The following is a 21,432-nucleotide window of genomic DNA, read 5'->3' as shown; positions in this document are numbered from 1 at the left end:
CGCCTGCATTTGAAAATGAATCCTGACAAGTGTAAACTGGTGGGAATTTTTTGTAGCCTTCCTGGGATTCTTTGATTCTGTTGGTCTCTCTTTCTAAAGGGGGTGGTGGGGGGATGCCGCACTGCTCTAGCCCAGCTCTGAGCAGACCCTCCTCCTGTCAGCCTCTTAAAGGCCAGCTGGAGTAAGAAAAGTTAATGAGGCTGCTTGTGCCAGGCCCAGCGTTTTAAACTCGTTTTTTTTTTTTTTTTTTTTTTTTTTTTTTGCAGTTGCCCTTGGAAGGAAGGAAGGTCAGGTTGCTTCTGCAACTTGGTAGCTTTGATAGTGGATGGAGGGGCATACTGCGTGTGTAGCGGGGTGGCTGGGTCCTATGGCTATTCTTGATCTTGGTGTCTCCTAAAAGTAAGCTTCTAAAAAGATTAGCCTACTCCAACTTGTGGACCAGTCTGGAAACACCGGGATACTGAGGTGAGGATGGAGGCTTTGATAATGAAAAGGAATGTGTTTGTGCAGGGCTGAGAAACGGTTTTATCCCATCTGGGTTTAAGCGAGTTGGCACAGGGAGAAAGACTGTACTAACTGGCTGAATCTCTTTCAGTGGCGGCAGCAGCAGCAGCGGCAGCAGCAGCAGCAGCAGCAGCCCCAGCACAGCCACCGCCACAGCGCCCTGGCTCCTAAGCCCCCTGTGGGCTGAAGGCATTGCAGGCAGCCCATGGTCCTTGAGGAAGTGTGCAGATGGGATTACCGTCCACATGGAGATATGGAAGAGGACCAGGGATTGGCACCGTGACCATGGGCAGCTGGGGGCACTTCATCTGCCTGGTCTTGGTCACCATGGCAACCTTGTCCCTGGCCCGGCCCTCCTTCAGTTTAGTTGAGGATACCACATTAGAACCAGAAGGTAAGTTCTCACATGTCATTTTTAGGGTACGGAATTGTTTGGGGGATATGTGTGGGGGAAGTGGCCATTGAAGGAAAGGCCTTTTTTTCAACCAGCTGCCTTAGGAGGGCGACCCCTCTCTGTATCTTCCACAGCAGGGCTTAGAAGGGAGGGTCTTGGCTCCCAGGCATGAGTGGAGTGATTAGTTTGCTCTGCTCTCTGCTGGGTGAGGGCAGCAGCGGCAGCTCCTTCTCAGCTACTGCGTTGCAGAACTCTGGAGTGGTGTCTTAGCAAGATGACTGTCATCGGTGGCCTTCTGCAGTTGCTTTCTGGATGGCGGTTAGCCTTGAATTGCTGTTTTTTGGCTGAAGGAAATAGGAGGCCTGTGAAGGCTGATGTTTTCTTTGCATTGTTTAAAAGAAAAGGGGGCTCTGAAGCTGAGCACCAACTGCCTTGCCATGGTGAATGGTTTCGAAGCTGTGGTAAGCTCTTTGTGCTTAAGCCCAGCATCACAGAGTGGCAGGTTTCATGTTAGGAAGACTCCAAAGTGAATATTATTGCCAAGGGGGGGTCTCCCTCATCCCAGGAAATGCCAGATTTCACTGGTATTTGGCTTTCGACACTTGGTTGCAAATGTGAAAAGCTGGTTGTGGGGAGGACATGCTGAAATACTGAGCTGGGCAAAGATGTGGTCCTGCTCCCAGGTCCTTCAGAGATGTGGTCGATAGCCAAGCCTCTCTGCTTGGTGTGGCATGGAAATCTGTCATCGGGAGGGAATATTGGTAGGCGAGTTATTTTCTGAGTGGTAATCCGAGCGTGACACTGCAGATCCCAGCTCTCATCGCCACTTAATGAACGTGTTTGCCGAGGGCCCACCTGGTGCCGGCTGGGCTTTGGAGTCCGTCACGGTCCTGAGTGCTGGCGGGTCAACCGAGCTGCTGGGGTTCTGCGTCATGAATCAGGGTCCTGAGGGACAGAGTGTTCATCCAGAGGGCAAGGGTGGACAGAACCCCCAACGATGCCCACAAGGAGGGCTAGGCACCCATCTGAGATGAGGGCTAGAGAGATGGGTCCCCAGTGAGCTCCACCCAGGCACTGTCACTGGCCTTCTGTGAACGAGACTGGGGGACGCTGGGCTACATAGATGCCCGGAAATGTTATAAATTACCAGGTGAGATATTGTGGCACCTGTCGTGTCTTTGGAAAGGAAATATGTTAGGAGATTGTGTGTGAGGCTTGTTCAACATACAGCTTCATAGCCAGTTTTGGAACCACCTCTTTGTGACTTGTACTGTGACAACAGGGAGAGTGTAATGTGCAACTGTGACAAGCTTTCAAAGGGCTGAATGTGAGGGGAAAGGATTGGGTTTCTGAAAGTCTGGTCTGCACTTCTTTAATTTTGCTAATAATTAAAATGGATGTTCCCCTAATTGCTGGTTTTCCCCGGAGTGTGTGGCTCAGCACAAACTACGGAAGCTGCACTGGGATTTCCTACAGTGTGGGCTTCGGAAACAGCCCTAGTTAGGAAAGAATTGTCATTTTTCATTTGGGCTCTCGGGGCAGTGTTGCTATGAGTTGATTTCAGCGCAGAGTATAAAATGGTCTTGGAGGGTTTCCTGGACTGCATCTAATTACCTAAGGGAAGTTACAAGATGTGTGTATGTGCAGGGAGAAGACAGGTGGGGGAGAGGAAGGAGGGACATTGGGATGGAGTCCCCCGAATGGCTCTTTGTGTATGAATTGATATCCAACAATGTGAGCATTGTTGAAATCAGATCCCACCACCTGGGGACCTGTAGGTGCATGTAGGTTTAGGGAAGAAGGCCATGAAGTCCCAGAAGTTGTAGGTCACGTTTTGCCAATGCCCTTGGGTTCAGTTCGCTAGATTCAGAGTTTGCATGAAGTTCAAATCACATGCAGAGTTGGGAAATGCTAAAAAAAGAAAAAAGAAAAAAAGAAAAGAAAAAGTGTTTTAAGGTGTGGAGCTTCACTAGAACAGGCTGGAAAAAGAGAACTCTCTGAGGGTTCAATATGACGAGTTTGAGGAATCTCTCTATCAATAGTCATTGCACAGTAACATCCCCAGATACCTTCTGGTGAGCGCCTCAGAAGGTTTGTGTTTCACCAGTGATCTGGACAAAAAGAACAGAAAGCACAGCTTCTGGCATTGACGGTGACTGTGACCGTCACCATCCCCAACAAACTGGGGACAAGGTGGTGCCAGTTCTCACAGTAACAAGCAAGCTATGTGGGGGGATGAAGGTTGCTCTGGGAAGAGGCAGCTGTGCTGGATCTCTGCATGCTTCATGTTCTTTCCTTGTCTGTTAGAGCAACATTGCACTGGTGTCCAGGTGATGAGAAGATTACTAAGATAGAGATGCAGCTCACTCCATGCTAGGCTCTGGTGGCTCCGAATGGGATATGTGCATGTGTATGTCCCTCCATCCACCACAGTGAGTGCCACTAGAACTTTAGCTGACACTAGGTTTGCTATTGATTATCTGGAGCTTTACCATGGAAGACTTTGGTTTGTTAATTTGGAAGCTCAGTTTAGATAATGCCAGAGAAGTATGTAATCAAGGGGTTCCTAGAAAAAGCCCATAGCTCCCCTACTAAGGAACCCTTCTTTTCTGACCCCTTAGGGAAATGTTACATTCAGTCATGTAGTTCTGTGTATTATATTTAATCATGGAGTGCTTGTCATCATCCCCCATCCTGTCCTTCCTGTGTGTCTCTGGACACTTTCTTAAGTGGCAGCAGCAGAGTTGGGTCAAGTCAGTTGACCTAAGAAGAAAGTAATCTCTGTAAGATTTTACTCAGTGTTTCAGAATAGAAATGTATCCAACTGGTCACTCATTGTGACAAAGGACAACAGTGTCAATGGTTGCCTGGTGGGGAGGGGTGGTCCTGATTCTAAGAACTGTTCTGTTGGTTCATATCTCGAATGTTCCCAATGTTGTCAAGCTTGATGACTGCCAGTCCTAGTTCTTATTTTCAGATTCTCCCTGACATTGTCACCTGCTCTAGTTAATTAAGTCATTGTTGACATTAAGGGAATCTGTTTACCCCAGCCCAGTAGGAGCCAAAATAAAAGGGCTTTTCCAACCCCAAACCCTTAATTACTTTGCCACCCTTTGCAAACTGAAATTCTGCAAAGCAACAACCTGGGGAAAGTAATTTGCATGCCTTTAAAAGAAACCACTGTTTTTTGGGCGATGCTGTTTTGAGTTTTCTGGGGTGTAAGGGTGAGGGCTATGCTGCCCTGGATTCAAGTGAGCGGAGATGAGTGTGAGGTCTGCTGAAGTCAGTTTTTCAGGGTAGTTTAAGTTCTCTGTCAGAGAGTATCCTACCTGCTGTAGTCCTTCACATTTAATTGCCAGTTCAACAAAGAGAAAAGAGATATCTGCATGGTGCAAGTGGATGGTTTAAAATAAATCTTGTGCTTCCTATTATCTACATTTCTGTTCCTCAGTATGAGTGTGAATATTTAAGAGTTGACTGTAACTTGATAGTTTGCTGTGGAACAAGGGCTTATTCTTGGTCAATTAAACCAAATGCAGGCACATGCTGCTAAACATACAATGGAGTACACATTCTTCATTAGTATATAACATATTTCACAATTCACAGACAAAGAACTGTGTTTAATATTACTTCTAGAGCAAAAACCTGGCAAGCCCAGAAAATTGGCATTTATATAACTTTCTCTTGCTGGCTTCCGCTGATCCAAACAGAGCAAGGCTGCTGATCCAAACAGAGCAAGGCTGTGTGTGTGTGTGTGTGTGTGTGTGTGTGTGTGTGTGTGTGTCTGTGTGTGTGTGTGTCTGTGTGTCTGTCTGTGTTGCCTATTTATTTTAGTCAGTTAAAAGATCATTTACTTAAAAAAATATTCCTCCCTTCCCCAGTCAGCACTAAAGGCCTTTCATTGTTGTTGTTTTTAAGATTTTTTTTTTTTTTTTTTACAAAATTCCTTTGAATAGGGTGCATGGATGTGTATTTCTGTGTTTATGTAAGTGTACCCATGGAGTCTGTCAGTTTCGGATGGCCTGAAGTTGGGCCTGGAAATGAATGTGAGTCCTCTACAAGGGTGGCATATGCTCATAACCACTGAGCCATCTTCTTCTGCTCCAAGATCTTTCAGAGTTGGTTTTGTTTGTTTGTTTTTTCTGTTGACGGTGAGAATTCAAATAACCGAGCATTCCAATAGGAGATGTTTCCAATATCAGATTTAATGAATAATTACATGGTTATGAAATAACTGGGGTAGTGTTTAAACAGGAAGGGGATGTTTAATGTTCACATTCTCTGTGGCATGCTTGCTGTAGCCCTGTGCATGCAGTAGCCCCCACGCTTGCAGACTGTTTAGCTATTTACAAAGTCATAGTGGTTGTTAAAGGACAGCCAAGTCTATTTCATCAATGTCTGCCTTATTTTTCTATTTCTGATCAAATCCCTGGGAAGCTTGATCCAGCAGGGGATCTTGGCTTGGTCTACAGGCCAGGAATTATTTTGGGGGAGGGGGTGCTGCAGGCTATTTTACAGATAATTATGGGTTTCCTGTTCAGAAATGTCCCTGTAGGGGCTGGGAGGATGGCTCTGTGATTAAGAGTACTTCCTGCTTTTGCAGAGGACCGGTGTTGGGTCCCCAACACCCCCCCAGGGAACTGTTCATAATTGTCTTTATCTGCAGCTCCAGGGAGATTGGGTGCCTCTGACATACTGCTGACTGCACATGCCCTTTTTACACATGTGTATCCCCTTGTGTTAAGTCATGATTGCCAAGATGGTGGTCCTGTGAGCGGTGGCCAAAGGTGTTTAGTAGTAGTCTCTTTTTAATATACAATTGGTGAGATGGGCTGTGGTGGCCTTTAACTCACTTGGGAGGCAGAAGCAGGCCAATCTCCGAGTTTGAGGCCAGTTTAGTCTATAGAGCAAGTTCCAGGACAGCCAGGGCCACACAAAGAAACCCTGTCTCAAAAAGCCAACACACACACACACACACACACACACACACACACACACACACACACACGACTTGAGCTGTAATTTTGCAAAAGTGTGTTTAGCCATCAAGATAAACTGTGGTCATTCTTTTGTGCTGGTGGATTTTTTTTTGGTAGAGAGTCTCACTATGTAACCCAGACTGACCTGGTTGGCCAAAAACTATCAGTCCTCCTGCCTCAACTTCTATACCCAGCTGTCTGTCATTCTTGAAGAGTGTGTTGTCTCAATTTTCAGTAATTTTGGAAAACTTGCATTTTTTTATGGTGTACTTATTTTTATGTGTATAAATGTTTTGTTTGCATGTATGTATATACACCATGTATGTGTATATTTCCTGTAGATGCCAGAAGAGGGCTTCCAATTCCCTGGAATTAGAATTACAGATGGCTATGAGCTGTCATGTGGGTTCTGAAAATAGAACCAGTGGTCTTCACCATTGAGCCATCTCCCCTGCCCTGTGATTAAGTGAGGGGCTGTGCTGCTTGCTTTTGACTGGGCCAAGTCAGGGAGTTAAACTGTCACATACCCTCTCCTTTAACTTTTGTCCAACCCAAGTATCATGAATCCTAAGTCATTTCTGAACTGAATGCCTACATGGAGAATTTCAGGTTATGGTGAGCATGTTTTATGAGGATGTTAAAAGTGGCTCATAAGGAGAATGCTGATAGATTCAGGAGTGAGAACCAGCCCGGCATGTTTATTCCTGTTATTTATGTAGCAGCTTTCCTGAAACATCTCAATACTGAGCACTAACTAAATAAACTCATAAATTCCACGATTGTTTCCTAACCCTGGAATTTCTCTTTTATTACACAGTAGGGTGTTGTTACACCTGATAGTTTACAAATAGTGTTTTTCCCCCATATGTGACCAAGTTTTAAAGGTATCCAGACACTGAAAATGGCCAACTTGGTGTGTTTGTTACCGACTGAAACTAGAGATGTTTGTGACTGGAGATCTTTGTAAAGTTTATTCTCTTTGGACACCCTTCAAGTTCACATTGAGAATTGACAGTTGGCTAGCTGGAAAGTCATGTGACTTGCTTCAAGGCACCTCTTTCCTGCTCTGCCCCAACCCTTTGGATTTCTGCTAAGACTGTTGTTTAGCTGGCTGTAGCAGGCATACCGCTGAATGTATAACCTATGTGGAGAAATGTTCACGTTAAAAACCAAGGAGACCTGATTCAACATTTGACTCTGAACATTTTAAATAGAAGTAGTGGGTTGGTTTGAATAATGTGTGATGTGCTTTCTGGAGGTCTGTTCCCAGAGGAAATTGCCCTTGGGAGCTGGGTTTGAATGTCTCTACTATCTACTTGACCTCAGCCAAATGAGATAACCCTTCTGAAACATGGAGATAATATCTCTCTAAATTGTGCAGATTGAATACAAACTGGACTGTAGTTCCTGGCTCAGTGCAGGTGTTTGGCGAATGCTGATTTCTTCCCATCTCATACCTTCCTCAAAGTAAATAAAACCCATATTTCAGACTCTGATAAGATGGCTGCCTTGTAATCTATAGTGATAAATGGTGAATTTCAGACATTTAAATAGAAAAGAACATTAGATCTTCCTTTATCCCATTCCTTTTGCTCTCTTGGGCTTTTGCAAGACCCCCCTGGAGTTTAGTCATGTGACCCTTCTGCTGCTTCCAATCCAAGTTTTTGAGGTCGACGGTTTTTCTTTTTTAAGAAAGTCGATTGTAGCCTCACCATACACAGTGAGAACACTATCATGCTGTATTTTGGCAGGCAAGTCTTCTGTTTGAGGTTTCTAGAGGATAATGTAGACCCAGTGAAGGATGGTGGAGAGAGGCTGTTGGGTGTGCTGTGCAGTGTGCTCTGCTCTGTCCACGTGAGAGAGGAACCTGCCTGCTCCCAGAGCAGTGGTGACTGCCTTTTCACCTTCTCCTGTAATGTCTTCCTCCATCAGCCTGCTAGGGTTGCTAGGTACCAGTCTTTCAATCTGCAGGTAAGGAGCTCAAGAAACTGAGTGATGGAATCCAGAGTGGTGATGGAGTATTCATTTGCATGGCTCCTCTAGGAGGATTTGATGAGAGTAAAGGTTCAGGGTGAGATCATGTCCTTCAGCTCCATCCTGGTTAGCATGAGGATGGATGAAGTCATGCTCTTCATTCCATTCCTTTAATCATGATGGTGAAGGTGGCGATGATGGGAGCAGCCAGGCATTCATTAAGTGACTGTGGTGTCTCAGCTGTACTAGGTACATTGACATCTTGCTCCACTCCACTAAAGAAGCAGATCCCAGGGATCCCATTTCATGAATAAAATCACTACAATTCTTGGAGATGCTGTGATTTCTGGACAGCTTCACAGACAGTAAGCACCCACCTAGCTCTTAGGTGAATTTACTGATGGAAGATGGATTTCACAGCTGGTTCCTCCTTCTTCAACAACAGCATATTTGGGGGAGTTCTGGACACCCCTCTTGTTTTCTCCTTACCTCCTACTTCCTCTTACTTAGAGCATTAAACTTTGAAGGATAGGCTGGTTGATTCTGTTTCTTCCTTACTGACCCACACCCCTTCCTTATGTCATTCAAAGAAGAGTTTCAGGCAATACATTTTTCCCACCAATTGTATTCTGTGGTTCTTTATAATGGCCTCTGGTGATATGTAGGGAAATGTCTTCCGCTGCTGGGGGGGGGGGAACAGTGGGAGATTACTGCACAGAGTCCTGGATGGTGACTTATGCTGAGTCACTGGACAGGCACCCAGGACAGGAAGGACCATCCTGCTCTTGCCCGTTTGGTCCTAAGTCACCCCAGATCTTCCTTGCCCTCCGATGGTCTGCCTCAGATCCTGCCCAACCCAGCGTTTCTGCCTTGTAACCAGGTGGAAATCAAAGGCCACCTGGACTCCTTCGGCCCATGGTCATGGAAAGGATAGGTGTGGGGGCCCTTTCAGTGTCACTCCTCTCCAGCGATTAGGGACTCCCCACTCTTCTACCTACCTTCTGTCTCCTCCCCTCTCCCCCAAGGAAAAAAGGAAAAAAAAAATTCCAAAAACCAAAGTCTGGAAGCCAAGACACCCACTCCTCCTTCAACTTTGGCCAAGAAGAGTATCCCTAGGGGCAGAAGAAGCCAGGAAATGAAGCCTGTTTTTAAAACAAGCAAAGTTCACTTTGGTTTAAAAAAAAAAAAAAAAAGTGGACTCTGGTCTTTGGTCCCAGCCAAGAGTGGAGGTGAGTGGCACTGGCCAGGGTACCGGTCTTTGTAGAGGTCACTTGTTCAGTAAAGTGGTGACTCTCAGAGGGTGGAGACATGACATGAAGCGTGGTCACTGGAGACAAGAAGGAGCCAAGGCAGCTTTCCCACAGAATGACACAGTCCTTGGGTACAATGACCACTGCCCAAGCCAGCAGAGAGAAGATGCTCTAGGTGGCTTTCCATTCTCGGGGTGATTAGTAACTTTTGAGTCAGCTACCCAATGTATTGGTTAAGTGGTTGAGCTAGCGTCTCAGGTAACCAAGGCTGGCCTCCAGCTATGTAGCTGAGGCTACCCTTGAACATCTGATTCTCCTGTCTCCACCTCCCGAGTGCTGGGATTACAGGCACCAGCCACTCTATGCCCAGTCTGAGGAGGCTGTGCCATATTGTAGCTGGGTTATTTTCCTCTGCTCCTTAATGTCTCTTTCCTGGCACTTCATCTCTGATTGGTTTCTTGCCCAATTGTCATGGAAGCCAGGAAATGGCCAGAGATGAGAGGCCAGGAAAGTCCTTCTGGTTGTGGGCAGAGTAGTGATGGCTCCTTCCTTGCCTGGCACAGTGACACACCTTGTCCTCAGGAAGCCACAATGTTTGGGCACCTTGCCCGGGACCTTCTAGACTCAGTGGTGAAGTCTGCAGGTAGGCACCCTGCAGATCTGTTTGCTTTCTGAAAGCCTCCCCTCCAGGCAAATCTGAGGTCTGGAAGGCAGGAGAGAAAAGTTAACCGTAGTGGTGCCATGGATCCTTACTACTCTGGTCTGCCTTCATTGGGCCTGCCAGATTAACCCAGCTGCAGTGGTGTCTCCCCTAACTCCAAGATGACCCTGCCCTCTCCTGAAAGCAGTTTTCTGTGAGGTCATTGCTGTCCAGCTGCTTGCTGACCAATCCTCTAGCTGAGATTCTCAGTGACTTCCATGCAGGCCAGAGCTAGCTGAGCCTCAGCAACAGGATCAAACCCTTCCCAAGGAGGAAGGCCATCTGTTTCTCAGTCTCCAGCTGCTGGCCCTTCATTTGCAATTGGCTGGGATGCTGTGGAGAGGTTTGGTCCTGGGGACACATCTGCAGGCTCTGAATGGTGGTGTAACTAGGGTCCTACTGAGAAAAGAAAGGCCAAGCCCTTTAAATAAACTTGCTGAACAATACACCCCCAAAGGTCTGGAGTCAGAGAAAAGCGGGAGGCAGCCTGCCCTCTAGGGCTAACTCTTAACCTTGCCTTTTGTAGCCAGGCCACTTTAAAAGTATTCTTTTATTCACAAAGTACTTACCAAGCGAAGGAGGGAGGGCCTGCTCTAAACAAGTGAAATGTCACATAGGATTTGGGCATCGATCTGCCCCTTAAGGGAATTAGAGGGCAAATATCTCCACTTGAGTGTATCCATGTATTGAATATTTATCTCAGTGTCAGAGAGGCAAGCCTGTTCCAGATGCAGCTTCTAAAGGGCCACAGGCAACATGAAGTCCTTGCAAACTTGCCTCTGGAATGTAGTTGGGCCTCTGGAACACCTGCCAATTACCCTAGTTCATTGCAAGCAGGCCCTCAAGCTGTAGCTGCTTCAGGCACCAGGATTCTTGGGCCTGTCCCCTGTTTGGTGTCCCAGGCCTTATCCCCAGCATCTGTGGGGTTATGATAACAGCCTGCTGGCATCTTTGACTGTAGGGACTTTCTACAGGCTGTAACCTGGTGTGTGTATTAATTGAATGGATGACTAGCAGGTGTGCTGTGTGTGTGTGTGTGTGTGTGTGTGTGTGTGTATACATGTATGTTTGTATTTGTGTGGAGGCTAGAGGGTGACCTCAGTTGTTTTTCTTCAGGTGTTGTTCACCTTGGTTTTAGTAACAGGGTCTCTCACTGACCTGGAATGCTCCATATAGGCTAAGCTGGCCAGCCAGTAGGCACTAGAAATGTACCTGTCTCTGCCTGCCACCACACTAGCTTTTTTCACCAGCCCCCTCAGGCACAGTAGGTGGTATGCTTTTTTGTCACTAGCTTCTTGAAGCAGGTATTAGACATGGGCTGGATGAGGAAGAACCTCCCAAGACCTTCAGAAGTTTAGTTCCACTTGGGAACCTTGCAGGAATCCCCACTTAGGGAATCCGCACATATAAGATGTGACAGATTTGTTCATTTGAAAGAAACCCCTGGTTTGGAGTCAGAGAAATGCGAGTGACATTCTCACGGGGCTGCATAAATCACGTGCTGACCCGTCAGCTGACCTGTTCCAATCAGGTTGTGACCCATAAATCCAAGCCCCAGGGGTCCCCGGCTGGTGCAGGGCTGCAGGTAGTGCACTGTCCCTACTATGTGCAGGGCACTGTTTCTCAACGTGCTTCTTATATCAGAGTGCGCAAGGGACTTCCCAGAAAGCCTTGGGTTCTCTCTTTGTGCCGCCATTGGTCAGCAGCTGGCCTTGGTGGTGTCTCAAGGACCAAGGGTGCTGTTGTACAAGTGACCACATTCATTCTTGCCAGCAGCAAGCCTTAAGCTCTGGTCTGTGACAAAGGGTTTTTGAACTGGCAGCGCCACCTGACCCCAGAAGGTGCTTCTTATACACAATAAACCAATGTCATTGCACCTCCTCCCACCTCCTCAAAATCTCTCCATGACGCTGTTGGGTGAGGGGTGAATGTGTTTGTTGTATGTACTACATGGATAAAACAAAGGCTGTGATGTCATGGGGACAGGGATGATGGGATTTGTCATAATAGGAATTAGGAAATCTTATAGTGGGGACATTTCGGTTGGATTTTGAAAGCTGTGTAGAAGCCTCTCTGGTAGAGTAGTAGTTGGGGGGGGGGTGAGGACAGTATACCCTCAGGCTAGACAAGTCACTAAGGGAATGAATGAGGGGAGGAGGAAGGGAGGAATCTGCGACCCAGGGAATGCTGTAAATTAATTTTCCAGAGAGACACTTCAGTAACCCTTAAGACTGTCATTGTAGGTTAGATACATTCCATCCAGGCCTTCACCTTTTTAGACCTCCTTACCACCTGTTCCTTGACATTGTAGCTACAGGGAGGACACACCTGGCCCTACAGCCAAGAGATTCACTGAAGTTTCCCAATGGCATTTGTCTGTCTGTAGATCCAGCCCTAGATGGCAAGGTTTCCAGAACAGTGTGTCCCAAGGAGTCCCACAGACCTTAGGACACCCATGCTTTCTCTGCAAGTGTGCCATCAGGACGCGGGAGACCTGGGGCTGGCTGGCCAGACTGTGGACAGACTCTTCTTTGTACCGATGAGCCATCGGCTCGAGGTGCTTTGACATAACTTGTAGCGCCAGTTTCCACTTCCTGGGTGCCATGGGATCCAATGGCTGAGCTCTTTGGGATATAGTGTCTGAACAATTGCTCTATTTTTCAGTTCTTGCTCAAGCAAAGCGTCAATAGCCAGGGGATCTGTGTGGACTGCACGGGTTTGATTTCTACTTGCAGCTCTGTGGGAATCGCACTCTTGTGAATGTATGACTTGAGTGCATACGTTGCGACCAGGAGTGAAATCGCCCCTATGTCACTTGGATGCAGTCATCACATTAGGGTCGGGGGAGAGGCGATGCAGATAGATAAGGAGTAGAACTGCCAGTTTGAGTTCAAGTATGGGGTGATACAGTGACTCATTCTCCAGTGAGGGCATTCTTAGACCCTTTTGCCTTTTTTACGTTTTTATTTTCAGCATAATTTCTTTTAAACACAGAGGGCTGTTCGCCCTGTTTCTCAAAGCCAAGCCTAAATTATGAGGGGTGTGCCTAAATACGTAATGTGTAATGGTTCCCATATTGGAAACATTTATTTCTTACTAGTCCTTTCTGATGGGGCAGCTTGAGCCAGGCCAGAGTTTCTGGGGCTGTCAGGCTACTGCGGCTGAGGTAGCTGTTAGTGGGGGTGATGTGGTTCTGACATTCATCTAAATAGATGCCCCAGCTATTGGTTATAAACAGAAAGCCTTGGCAGCCTGTTCACCCATCTCCTCTCCCCAGCCTTTACGTCTCTTTCCTCCCACCCACCCCAGGTTTTTATGCAGCAATATTTCTTGAGGTTGAGAACTTCCATCTTTGTCCTGCGTGGGTGTTGACCCCCTCCTCTCTTTAAGAATGAATTGTACCAAGACCTTATAAGGCCTGAGCTTGATATCAGGATTTGCAAAGTTGTTTCTTGTAAAGGGGACGTTCTGAGAGAGCAGGAGCTGCAGCAGGCAGCTCTGGGATGTTGCTTTTGTGTCTGAGGACAGGCCATCCAGCAGAGGTGGTTCTTCCTGACTCCACCAAAGGACCTTGTTGCCCTTAATATCTTTATATGGAGCTCCGGTGCCAGCTCCATGCTATGCAAAAAATGTACAGACAGGGGGCTCTTCCAAGGTCCCAAATGTCATAGGTTTCTAAAAGCCTAGGTGGGCATGCCAGGTGTCACCCGCCCTGCTTTCTGGACACCTTTTTGATTTGTGGTTACAAAGAACATTACAAGTTCTGTGGCCAGTGAACACAGCCCACCAGGACTGTGGAGTGGCCCCTACAGTGTATCTTTGTGGCGCCGAGGGCAGAGAGAGCTAACCCACTGCCACTCACCTGTTGTGAACCTGGTGTCCTGTGACTTTGCAGTGACATTTAGCAGCTTGATCCCCATTCTCTGTCACGACTTTTGGCAGTCCAGTGGTTGTGGTGTTTATTTGTCTTGTACTAGATGGCACCGTCTGGGAGAGCACCAGACCATGTTATTGTGCTTGCCCAGTGTTCTTGAAGCAACCCTGGTAGTCTAAAGGTGTACTGGCACATGGGGACAGTTGAGCTGGGCAGCCCAGTCCCCTGACAGGACATGCCTACTGGGACTGCCTCTCCTCCACCTCCTCCCTCTCCCTTCTCTCCTTGGTTTTCTCTCCTCTCTTCTCTCCTCCTCCCCCTCCCTCCCTGTATTTCCCTCTTCTAGGAGAATCTATTCCAATCTCCCATTCTCTCCCTTCTAGAGGAAGGTGTTCCGGGATCAGATCTACCCTTGTGGGGAGACTCCCTAAGTGAGGCTGCTTGGGACCACCCACTGTGGAGTCATCCTGGCAGCATCCTAGAAGTGGCTTGACTTGTGAAATGCCCTGTGGTTGGTTGCCCCAGCGGTGGTCTGCAGAGGTGATTGCTTCTTCCCAAGGGGAGAGAATCTTCCTTGCCTTCTGCAGGAGGTGATTGGCCAGGGCAGGACTTGGGCTCCCATCTGTTCTCTGTTTGCACTTGGGCGCCATTTCAGAAACCATGCAGGAAAAGTTTATGGGCAAACATTATAAAAAGTGACAGTCTGAAGTGCTGCTATCGCTGGCTTGGCAACATAAAGCCTTACCTGAAGCAGCTTCCCTTACCTGAAACAGCTATAGCTGTTTGGGAACCTCAAGATGGCCATCCTCCTCCTCAGCCTCATCTACTTCCTTCAGATTCCCTTCCTAGGACGGCTCACACATATCAAGTCTCCCGACTCTGCTCATTTATAGGAGGGTAAACACACACAAGTTGTCACTGGTAACATCCAGGTAGGTCCCACCCAGAAGCTATGACCTCCCTGGATCTACAGAGGGACTTGGGTCGGGGGGGGTCAGGAAGATTCTGCCTTAGTCTTCCTTTTAGAAACCTGGGTCCGAAGCCCCTCATTTCTAAATCCTCCATTACCTTCCAAGGAATAGTGGCATGAGGGATGTCTTGCACAGAAAGTAGGCTCATGGCAGGATGAGAGGAATATATATACTTTTCTCACTGGCTTTGAGTGTACTCTGCTGCAGCTTAGGTAGGCCTTAAACTCACTCTGAAGCTGATGTCATGATGTAGGTTTTGAACTTACATGACCCTCCTAACCTGACCTCTTAAATGCCCACTGAGTGCCACCATGCCCCAACACAGTTGATATTTTCATTATTGACTTCAGACTTTGTGAAGGACTCTTTTTTTTTTTTTTTTTTTTTTTTTTTTTAATGACTATCAGGGTATTCAACTCACTGAAAATATCCTACTACATGGAAACTGCTGGCATGTCTCAAGGGATTAGAACCTGTGGGTAGAAACACAGCTAAGCCTCCGCATGGGAGAGCTTCCAGCCACTGATGTGTTTGTAGCAGGTAGAAACAGCTGAGTGGATCCCTCCCAGAAAGTAAACATGTCTGTCTCCTTATTTGTTCGGAGAGTTTAGGTAACAATGACAGTGAATGGCCTAGCTCCCATGCTTCTTTCCAAGTTTCCATTTAATATGAAAAAATGTATGTGAGCATGCTTTTTTTTTTTTTTGGTCTATGGAAACTTCCTAAAGAACATTTAGTGTCAAGAAGAGTTGCTTCTGGAACTCTCTCCCCATTGTGCTGTGGCGAGTGCAGAGGAGGGAGTTTGGAAGTGAGTGCTCTAAGGAAAAGGGAACTGTAAGCCATGGCATCAGGAATGTTGATATTGCTATAAAAGGGACTGTTTGGATTTCCCAGGGAGTTCCTTGTCCTATGTCAATTGTCATGTGTTACACAGAGCAGCTTGGTAGAGCCAGGCAAGGAGCAGCCTGTGTCAGAAGGCTGCCTGAGTGGGAGAGACAGGCAGGGTGTGTTAAGCACGGTGTCTTTGTTGTCTTGACCCCTTATTACACTATGAGGTAATTACCATGTAGAGTTGTATGTGATACCACAGGACTCTAGCAGCAAGTGATGTGTGAGTAGCCAGCCCTGAAGTTCTCTGAAGGATTTGGGACAGACAGAAGGCTTCAGCTCTCAAGCAAGGCTCCAGGGCCAGGCAGGAACAGGATAGCTTCTTCCCAGTATGCCTCTTGGGTCCCCTGTTCTTAGTACCCTGGCCCGTGATGGATCTCATGTGTGCTCCACTTTCAGGGACCTACCAGCTGGATCAGTGGGGACAGTAGATGGCCTGGGATGCCATTGGTTTGCTCTTCCTCCTCCTTATTAAGGTTCTGTCCATCCCTCAATGTCCTTCTCTATTATCTCTTCCCTCACTCTGCAGTGTTTAACCCTCCCCTCTCCCTCTCTTGTTGTCCTTCACCTGTTCTCCCTCCTTTGTAGGATGCCCAAGGAGGAGGTAGCATTGCTTACTACTGATGCTGCTGCCCTTAAGTGGGTCTTCTTGTGGAATGGACATCGCGGAGGCAGGAGGGGTCCACCTTATCCAAGGCAGTTGCCTTGGAGGAAGCCTTGGCCTTAGAATGGCTTGACTTCATAGATGCTTATCTCTCTTATGTGTTTGCAGAAGATACTTTGCTGTCTCAGAAGCCAGTCATCTTCCTGGGAAACTAGAGAGTTTCCACTAGAAATCAGATCCTATTTTGAGCATGGCAGGCTGTCCTCATCATTCATTGAGATGCGAGCCCATCCGTGAAGTCTTGAGATAAAACTCAGTTGTTTCCTCATTGTTTTCTGGACATGACGTCTTGCCACAGCCATGGTTAAAACCTTCAGCTTTAGAACCACAGTGGGATGACTGACATTGCCTCAGTGGATTGTGACTGCCAGATTAAGTTTCCAGAGTGCATGGCTCTTGAGTGCCTTACATATAATGCCTGGGTATTCCTGTATCTTGAGACCCTATGGCTGAGAGACTGTGCAGAGCAGAGTGGAAATGCACTCAGGAGTCCTTCTGTACCCAGGGCAGTGCCCCTTTACCAAGCATCCCGTGTCCTGTGCTACCTGGGAGCCCTTCTCCAGCCTGTGTTTCTCATGGCAGAACTGGAAATGGTGGTGCAGTATGGTTGAATTGGTCCAGCATAGTTTGGCAGTGCATTCTGAATTCAGCGAGTATTGAGCCTTGGTTGGTATCATGTAGAGGAAGGGCTTCTCAGTGGGTAGGGTAGCCTTTAAGGCCCTACCATTTTCTAATGTGTGAATCTTTCATTCAGACATGCTGGGACTAGAGTGGCTGGGACAAATGTGAGACTTGGGGTCAAATTGAGTCCCCTTTCCTCTCCGCATTTCTTTTCCTTCTCTTCCTTGTTATTATTGGCATTTATTATTGTTGTGACTGAGTGTGTGTATGATGTATGAGTGTGTGTGTATTGGCACACATGCTACGTTGCATATGTGGAGGTCAGAGGGCAGTCCTGTAGGTCAGTTTCCTCCTCTCTTTCTACCTTTCTGTGTGTTTTGGGAAGCAGTCTTGGCTTTGGGCAAGCGTGCCTTCATCCTCTGAGCTGTCCTGACAGACCTGCCGCTCCCTCATTCTGTTAGCTGCTCAGTTCAGTCACCTCTTGTTTTAAACAGACCTGGGAGACCTGATCTGAGAACCTTCCAACTGAACTCTCTACACTTTTCAAACCTGGCTTTGTGCTTTGCCTGTCAGCACACAGGGTACCTGCTACTCCCATCACCTCCTACAACAGAAGCTGCAACACCTTCTGTGAGGGCAACACTTTTAGTGTTTGATGCTTGCAGGCCATGAGACCTCTTTTGCAATGACTCCAGCCTGCCCTTGTAATACAAAAGCTGCCCCAGACAATACATACCCGAAGGAGTATATGGCACTGCTCCAAGAAGTCTTTGTTTATGAAAGCTAGTGGCTGGCTTGGTCCTCAAGCCATGCTTTGCTGGCTCCTGCAGCCCGTGGGGCCTTCACCCACCATTTCTAAGTGGTCTGTCTGCTACCTAGGTGTCTCACCCTAAGACTACCTCACACACTTCATATTTTCTGTCAATTTCCGATTTACCTTCGTTTGCCCCATTAGAGTGGAAGGTCCACCAGGGCAGGGACTCTGCCTTGTCTCCCGTTGCTTCCTGAGCATACAGAACAAACTTTGGCCTGTGGTAGATGTTCAATAAACAGCGAACCAGTGAGAAAAACAAACCCTTAAGCCTTACCCGGCTGTCAGTTGGGTCTTGTTTTCTGCCTCCCCACCCCCACCCCACCCCTGCCTTTTGTTTCTCTGTTTCATCGACTCCTACCTTCTTCCTCATGTGGATTTCCCTCTTTCTGTGCCTCTCTTGGCTTGTGTGCATTTGGAGGGGATCCCCTGTGAAAAGCCCCAGGCCCCTTGTGTTGGCTGCTGCTGTGCTGGTATTTCTTGGACCAGATGTGTATTAAATAGTGGGACTAAAGCATGAATGGACTGTCTTTTAGTCATGTGGGAGATTTGTTCTTTGGAGTGGGCTCTGGGCAGAATAAGTGCCTTGTGATGTTGCTGCCCAGATCTGGAATTGTCCCAGAATGGATGGAAAGCATTGTGTTTTCTGGGCTCGGGACTCTGGGTACCATTCACAGCTCTCACTGTGAGCATGAAAGCTTACTTCAAGGGCACTCAGGGTCACCCTGGCCCTGAGGAAGGCCAGTGGTCTCTCATCCAGCTCTGCCTCTTCGAGGACTGTGATAGCATTCAATACGCCTGCCTTCTTTGTGTATGTCAAAGGTGCCGTAGGATGGAGATGGGAGAGGGGCATGAAGACCTGTTAGAATTGAGCTTTCCCACATGGGACTCCAAGGTTTCCTCAGGAAGTCAGAACATTCACAGGCAATGTGTGGATCCCAGTAGTTTGTGTGTGGGTGGGTGGGGTGGGCAGGCAGATGGACTTTAGAGTGGGAGAGACCTCTTTTATTTCCAGCCAGGTGACTGATATGGGGTGGTGGATCAGGGAGGACCATGATTAATCTGGGCATCAGAGGAGGAGCTGGGCTGAACAGGAGCAGGAGGGAAGGTGTTGTGTTCATAAAGAAGAGAAGGATGTTGAGGAGACTGGGGACTGGGGCAGGATGGCTCTGGCTTCACTAGTAATGTGAGAGGTGGACATCCTTATCCAAAAGCTGATTCGCAGTATAGGGGGCCATTAATTGTCAGGGACTTTTCTTTTCTTTTGATGTAAAAGGTATCCAGGTATCTATGGTTTTGAGGAAGACAGCATCTCCCAGCTCACCCAGTACAGAACCAGCTCAATACTGATTGGACCCTGAGAGCTAACAAAAATGAGCAAGCCGATAGTTGCCACTTCCTAAATGGCCAAGAATTCGTAGGCCCATTTGCTCTTGAATTTGAGACATTTCACATTGAAAACCTTGGTTCTGTGGTAACAGGCTAAACGAAACATGAGTAAGTAGTTAAGTCAGTCTGAGAGAGAGAGAGAGAGAGACAGACAGACAGACAGAGAACATGTATCACATACACCTCATGTTGAATGACTAGCCCGACAATCAATCGCCTTTAGACTTTCCTTGTGGGTTTTCCTTCTTCTCTGGGACATGGTTGGTTTTTTAAAGCCCTATTTACACTATGTAGAAACAAACCAACACAGGTCAGCTTCTGGCTGCTTCTGTGGCCATTGTTTCCAGGGCTGCCAGTCAAGTCTGAGTGGGGGCTGCTTCCCGGATTCTGGGGTGTGGTGAGAGATGGGCACCTTCCAAGGCCATTCGTAAAACAAGCACAGTGTCTCCTGGGAAAGAACTGGCCTCCACTGACCTTTGTTGAACCTTCTCTCCTCTCCCTCCTTCCCATCTGCCTCTGTCTTCTCTCTCCCACCTGTTCTGCAGAGCCACCAACAAAATACCAAATCTCCCAACCAGAATCGTACGTGGTCGCCCCCGGGGAGTCGCTAGAGTTGCACTGCATGTTGAAAGATGCCGCGGTGATCAGTTGGACTAAGGATGGGGTGCACTTGGGGCCCAGCAATAGGACAGTGCTTATTGGGGAGTACTTGCAGATAAAAGGCGCCACACCTAGAGACTCCGGCCTCTATGCTTGTACTACAGCTAGGACGGTAGACAGTGACACTTGGTACTTCATGGTGAATGTCACAGGTGAGTGGGCTTGCAAGTGTGACACTCTGTCTCTTCTGTAGCTGTTTTCTGATTGAAAGTTGCTATTATTTTTGGCCAAGTGAAATCACAGTGAGCTGTACTCATTGACTGCCAGGCACGTAAAATGTCAGTTTGGTATTCATTCCAGGCAAGGTCTTCCTTTGTTGCCCAGGCTGAACTTGAGCTCCTAGGCTCATATCAGCCTCCCACCATCCCCTTCCCCAACCTACCTACCTATATACATACATACATACATACATACATACATACATACATACACGTGCGCACACACCCACACGCCGATACCACAGGCATAGACTACTATGCTGGGCTGATCTACTTCTGAAATTCCTCACTGGGCCCTGGTGTGCCACAGATTTCTCACGTGACAGACATATTCCAAGGTAGAGCACACAGAGTCCTCTTCACCCCCCACACACTCCCAGCATTTTTGGCATTTACAGTATAGAATTAAAATGAGATGATCTAGATTTCAGTTCCTTTATTATTTCTCCTTGTTATTATAGTGAAGGGATGGGTAGCAGCAGGCCTCCTTGGTGGCCAGTTGGGAATTCTGCCTTCAGAATGTTAGCTAGCAATCAGAAGGCCCACACAGGAAACTGCGTTTTGTTAGGGAGTCATTTCTATTTTGAAGGGAACCCCAAATGCTGAAAAGGGAGAATAAAACCAATGATTCACTATTACAGAGCCAAAATTTGTTGGGGTAGGGGTAGTGCTAGAGAGATGACTCACAACTGGAAGCACCAACTGCTCTTCCAGAGGTTCCCAGCACCCACATGGCAGCTCAAAAATGTCTGTAGCTACAGTTCCAAGGGATCCAACACCCTCACACAGAAATATATGCAAGCAAAATACCAGTGAATGTAAAATAAAAATAAATAAAGTCATTAAAATTTTTTAAAAATTGTTGGTGATTTGTATACTGTTTGAAGCTCAAAAACAAAGCAAAACAAAAACCAAAAAACCATCCTAATTTTAGATAGGAGAAAACCGTGGGAGTCAGATGGACACATCACAGAGACACTTTAAGCCACTAAAACCGTCTTAACAATACAAGGTCTCTGACATTCCTCCTGGGCTCTTGGGTAGTTGAGCCGCAGGTGATGGTGACTTTTGCCTTTGCAAACGCATCCATGGATATGTTCTTTTGAATGCAGATGCCATCTCATCTGGAGATGACGAGGACGACACAGATAGCTCCGAAGACTTTGTCAATGAGAACAGGAACAACCAGAGTAAGTAACCTGCCTCTGAAGGTCTCCGAGAGAGGAGTGCCGAGGGGAGTGGAGTCTGTGGAGCCCTCACCTGTCTTCTGTCAGCTCCTCCAAACCACCGTGCTGTGTCCCTTGACCCACACTGCCCCGCTCCATGTCTGCTGTCCCTATTTTCCAACTTGAGAATAAACTGTGTCGCTGTCCACCCTCTCGCCACTTGTCCTTTCTTCTTGTGTCCACGGCTCTCCTTCCAAACACTATTTCTGTCTGGTCTGTAGTTTTACTTTCTTCTTTGGTCTCTCAGTGTTCACAGATAGACCACTAGTAGGACTTGTGGCCATCTTGGTTTTCTTCATAGCCCCC

General features: G+C 47.3%; 1 protein-coding gene across 7 annotated transcripts in view; it reads left to right on the top strand.

The window, feature by feature from the left end:
* The first annotated feature begins 601 nt into the window (after window positions 1-601).
* The window catches only part of Fgfr2 (fibroblast growth factor receptor 2), a 98,613-nt gene continuing 77,782 nt past the window's right edge, over window positions 602-21,432 (top strand). For 3 of the 7 annotated variants that reach the window (XM_051193142.1, XM_051193141.1, XM_051193143.1), the window contains exons 1-3: window positions 602-898; window positions 19,568-19,834; window positions 21,013-21,090. In XM_051193142.1, the coding sequence (XP_051049099.1) occupies window positions 733-898; window positions 19,568-19,834; window positions 21,013-21,090 (511 nt within the window). In that variant the 5' untranslated portion in view covers window positions 602-732. The remainder of the gene's footprint in view (window positions 899-19,567; window positions 19,835-21,012; window positions 21,091-21,432) is intronic. The other 4 variants (XM_051193145.1, XM_051193144.1, XM_051193147.1 and 1 more) reach the window with 2 other exon arrangements.

Source organism: Phodopus roborovskii, unplaced genomic scaffold (genome assembly GCF_943737965.1).
Source record: "Phodopus roborovskii unplaced genomic scaffold, PHOROB, whole genome shotgun sequence".
Lineage (NCBI taxonomy): Eukaryota > Metazoa > Chordata > Mammalia > Rodentia > Cricetidae > Phodopus > Phodopus roborovskii.
This window is presented reverse-complemented; position numbering and strand designations above follow the sequence as displayed.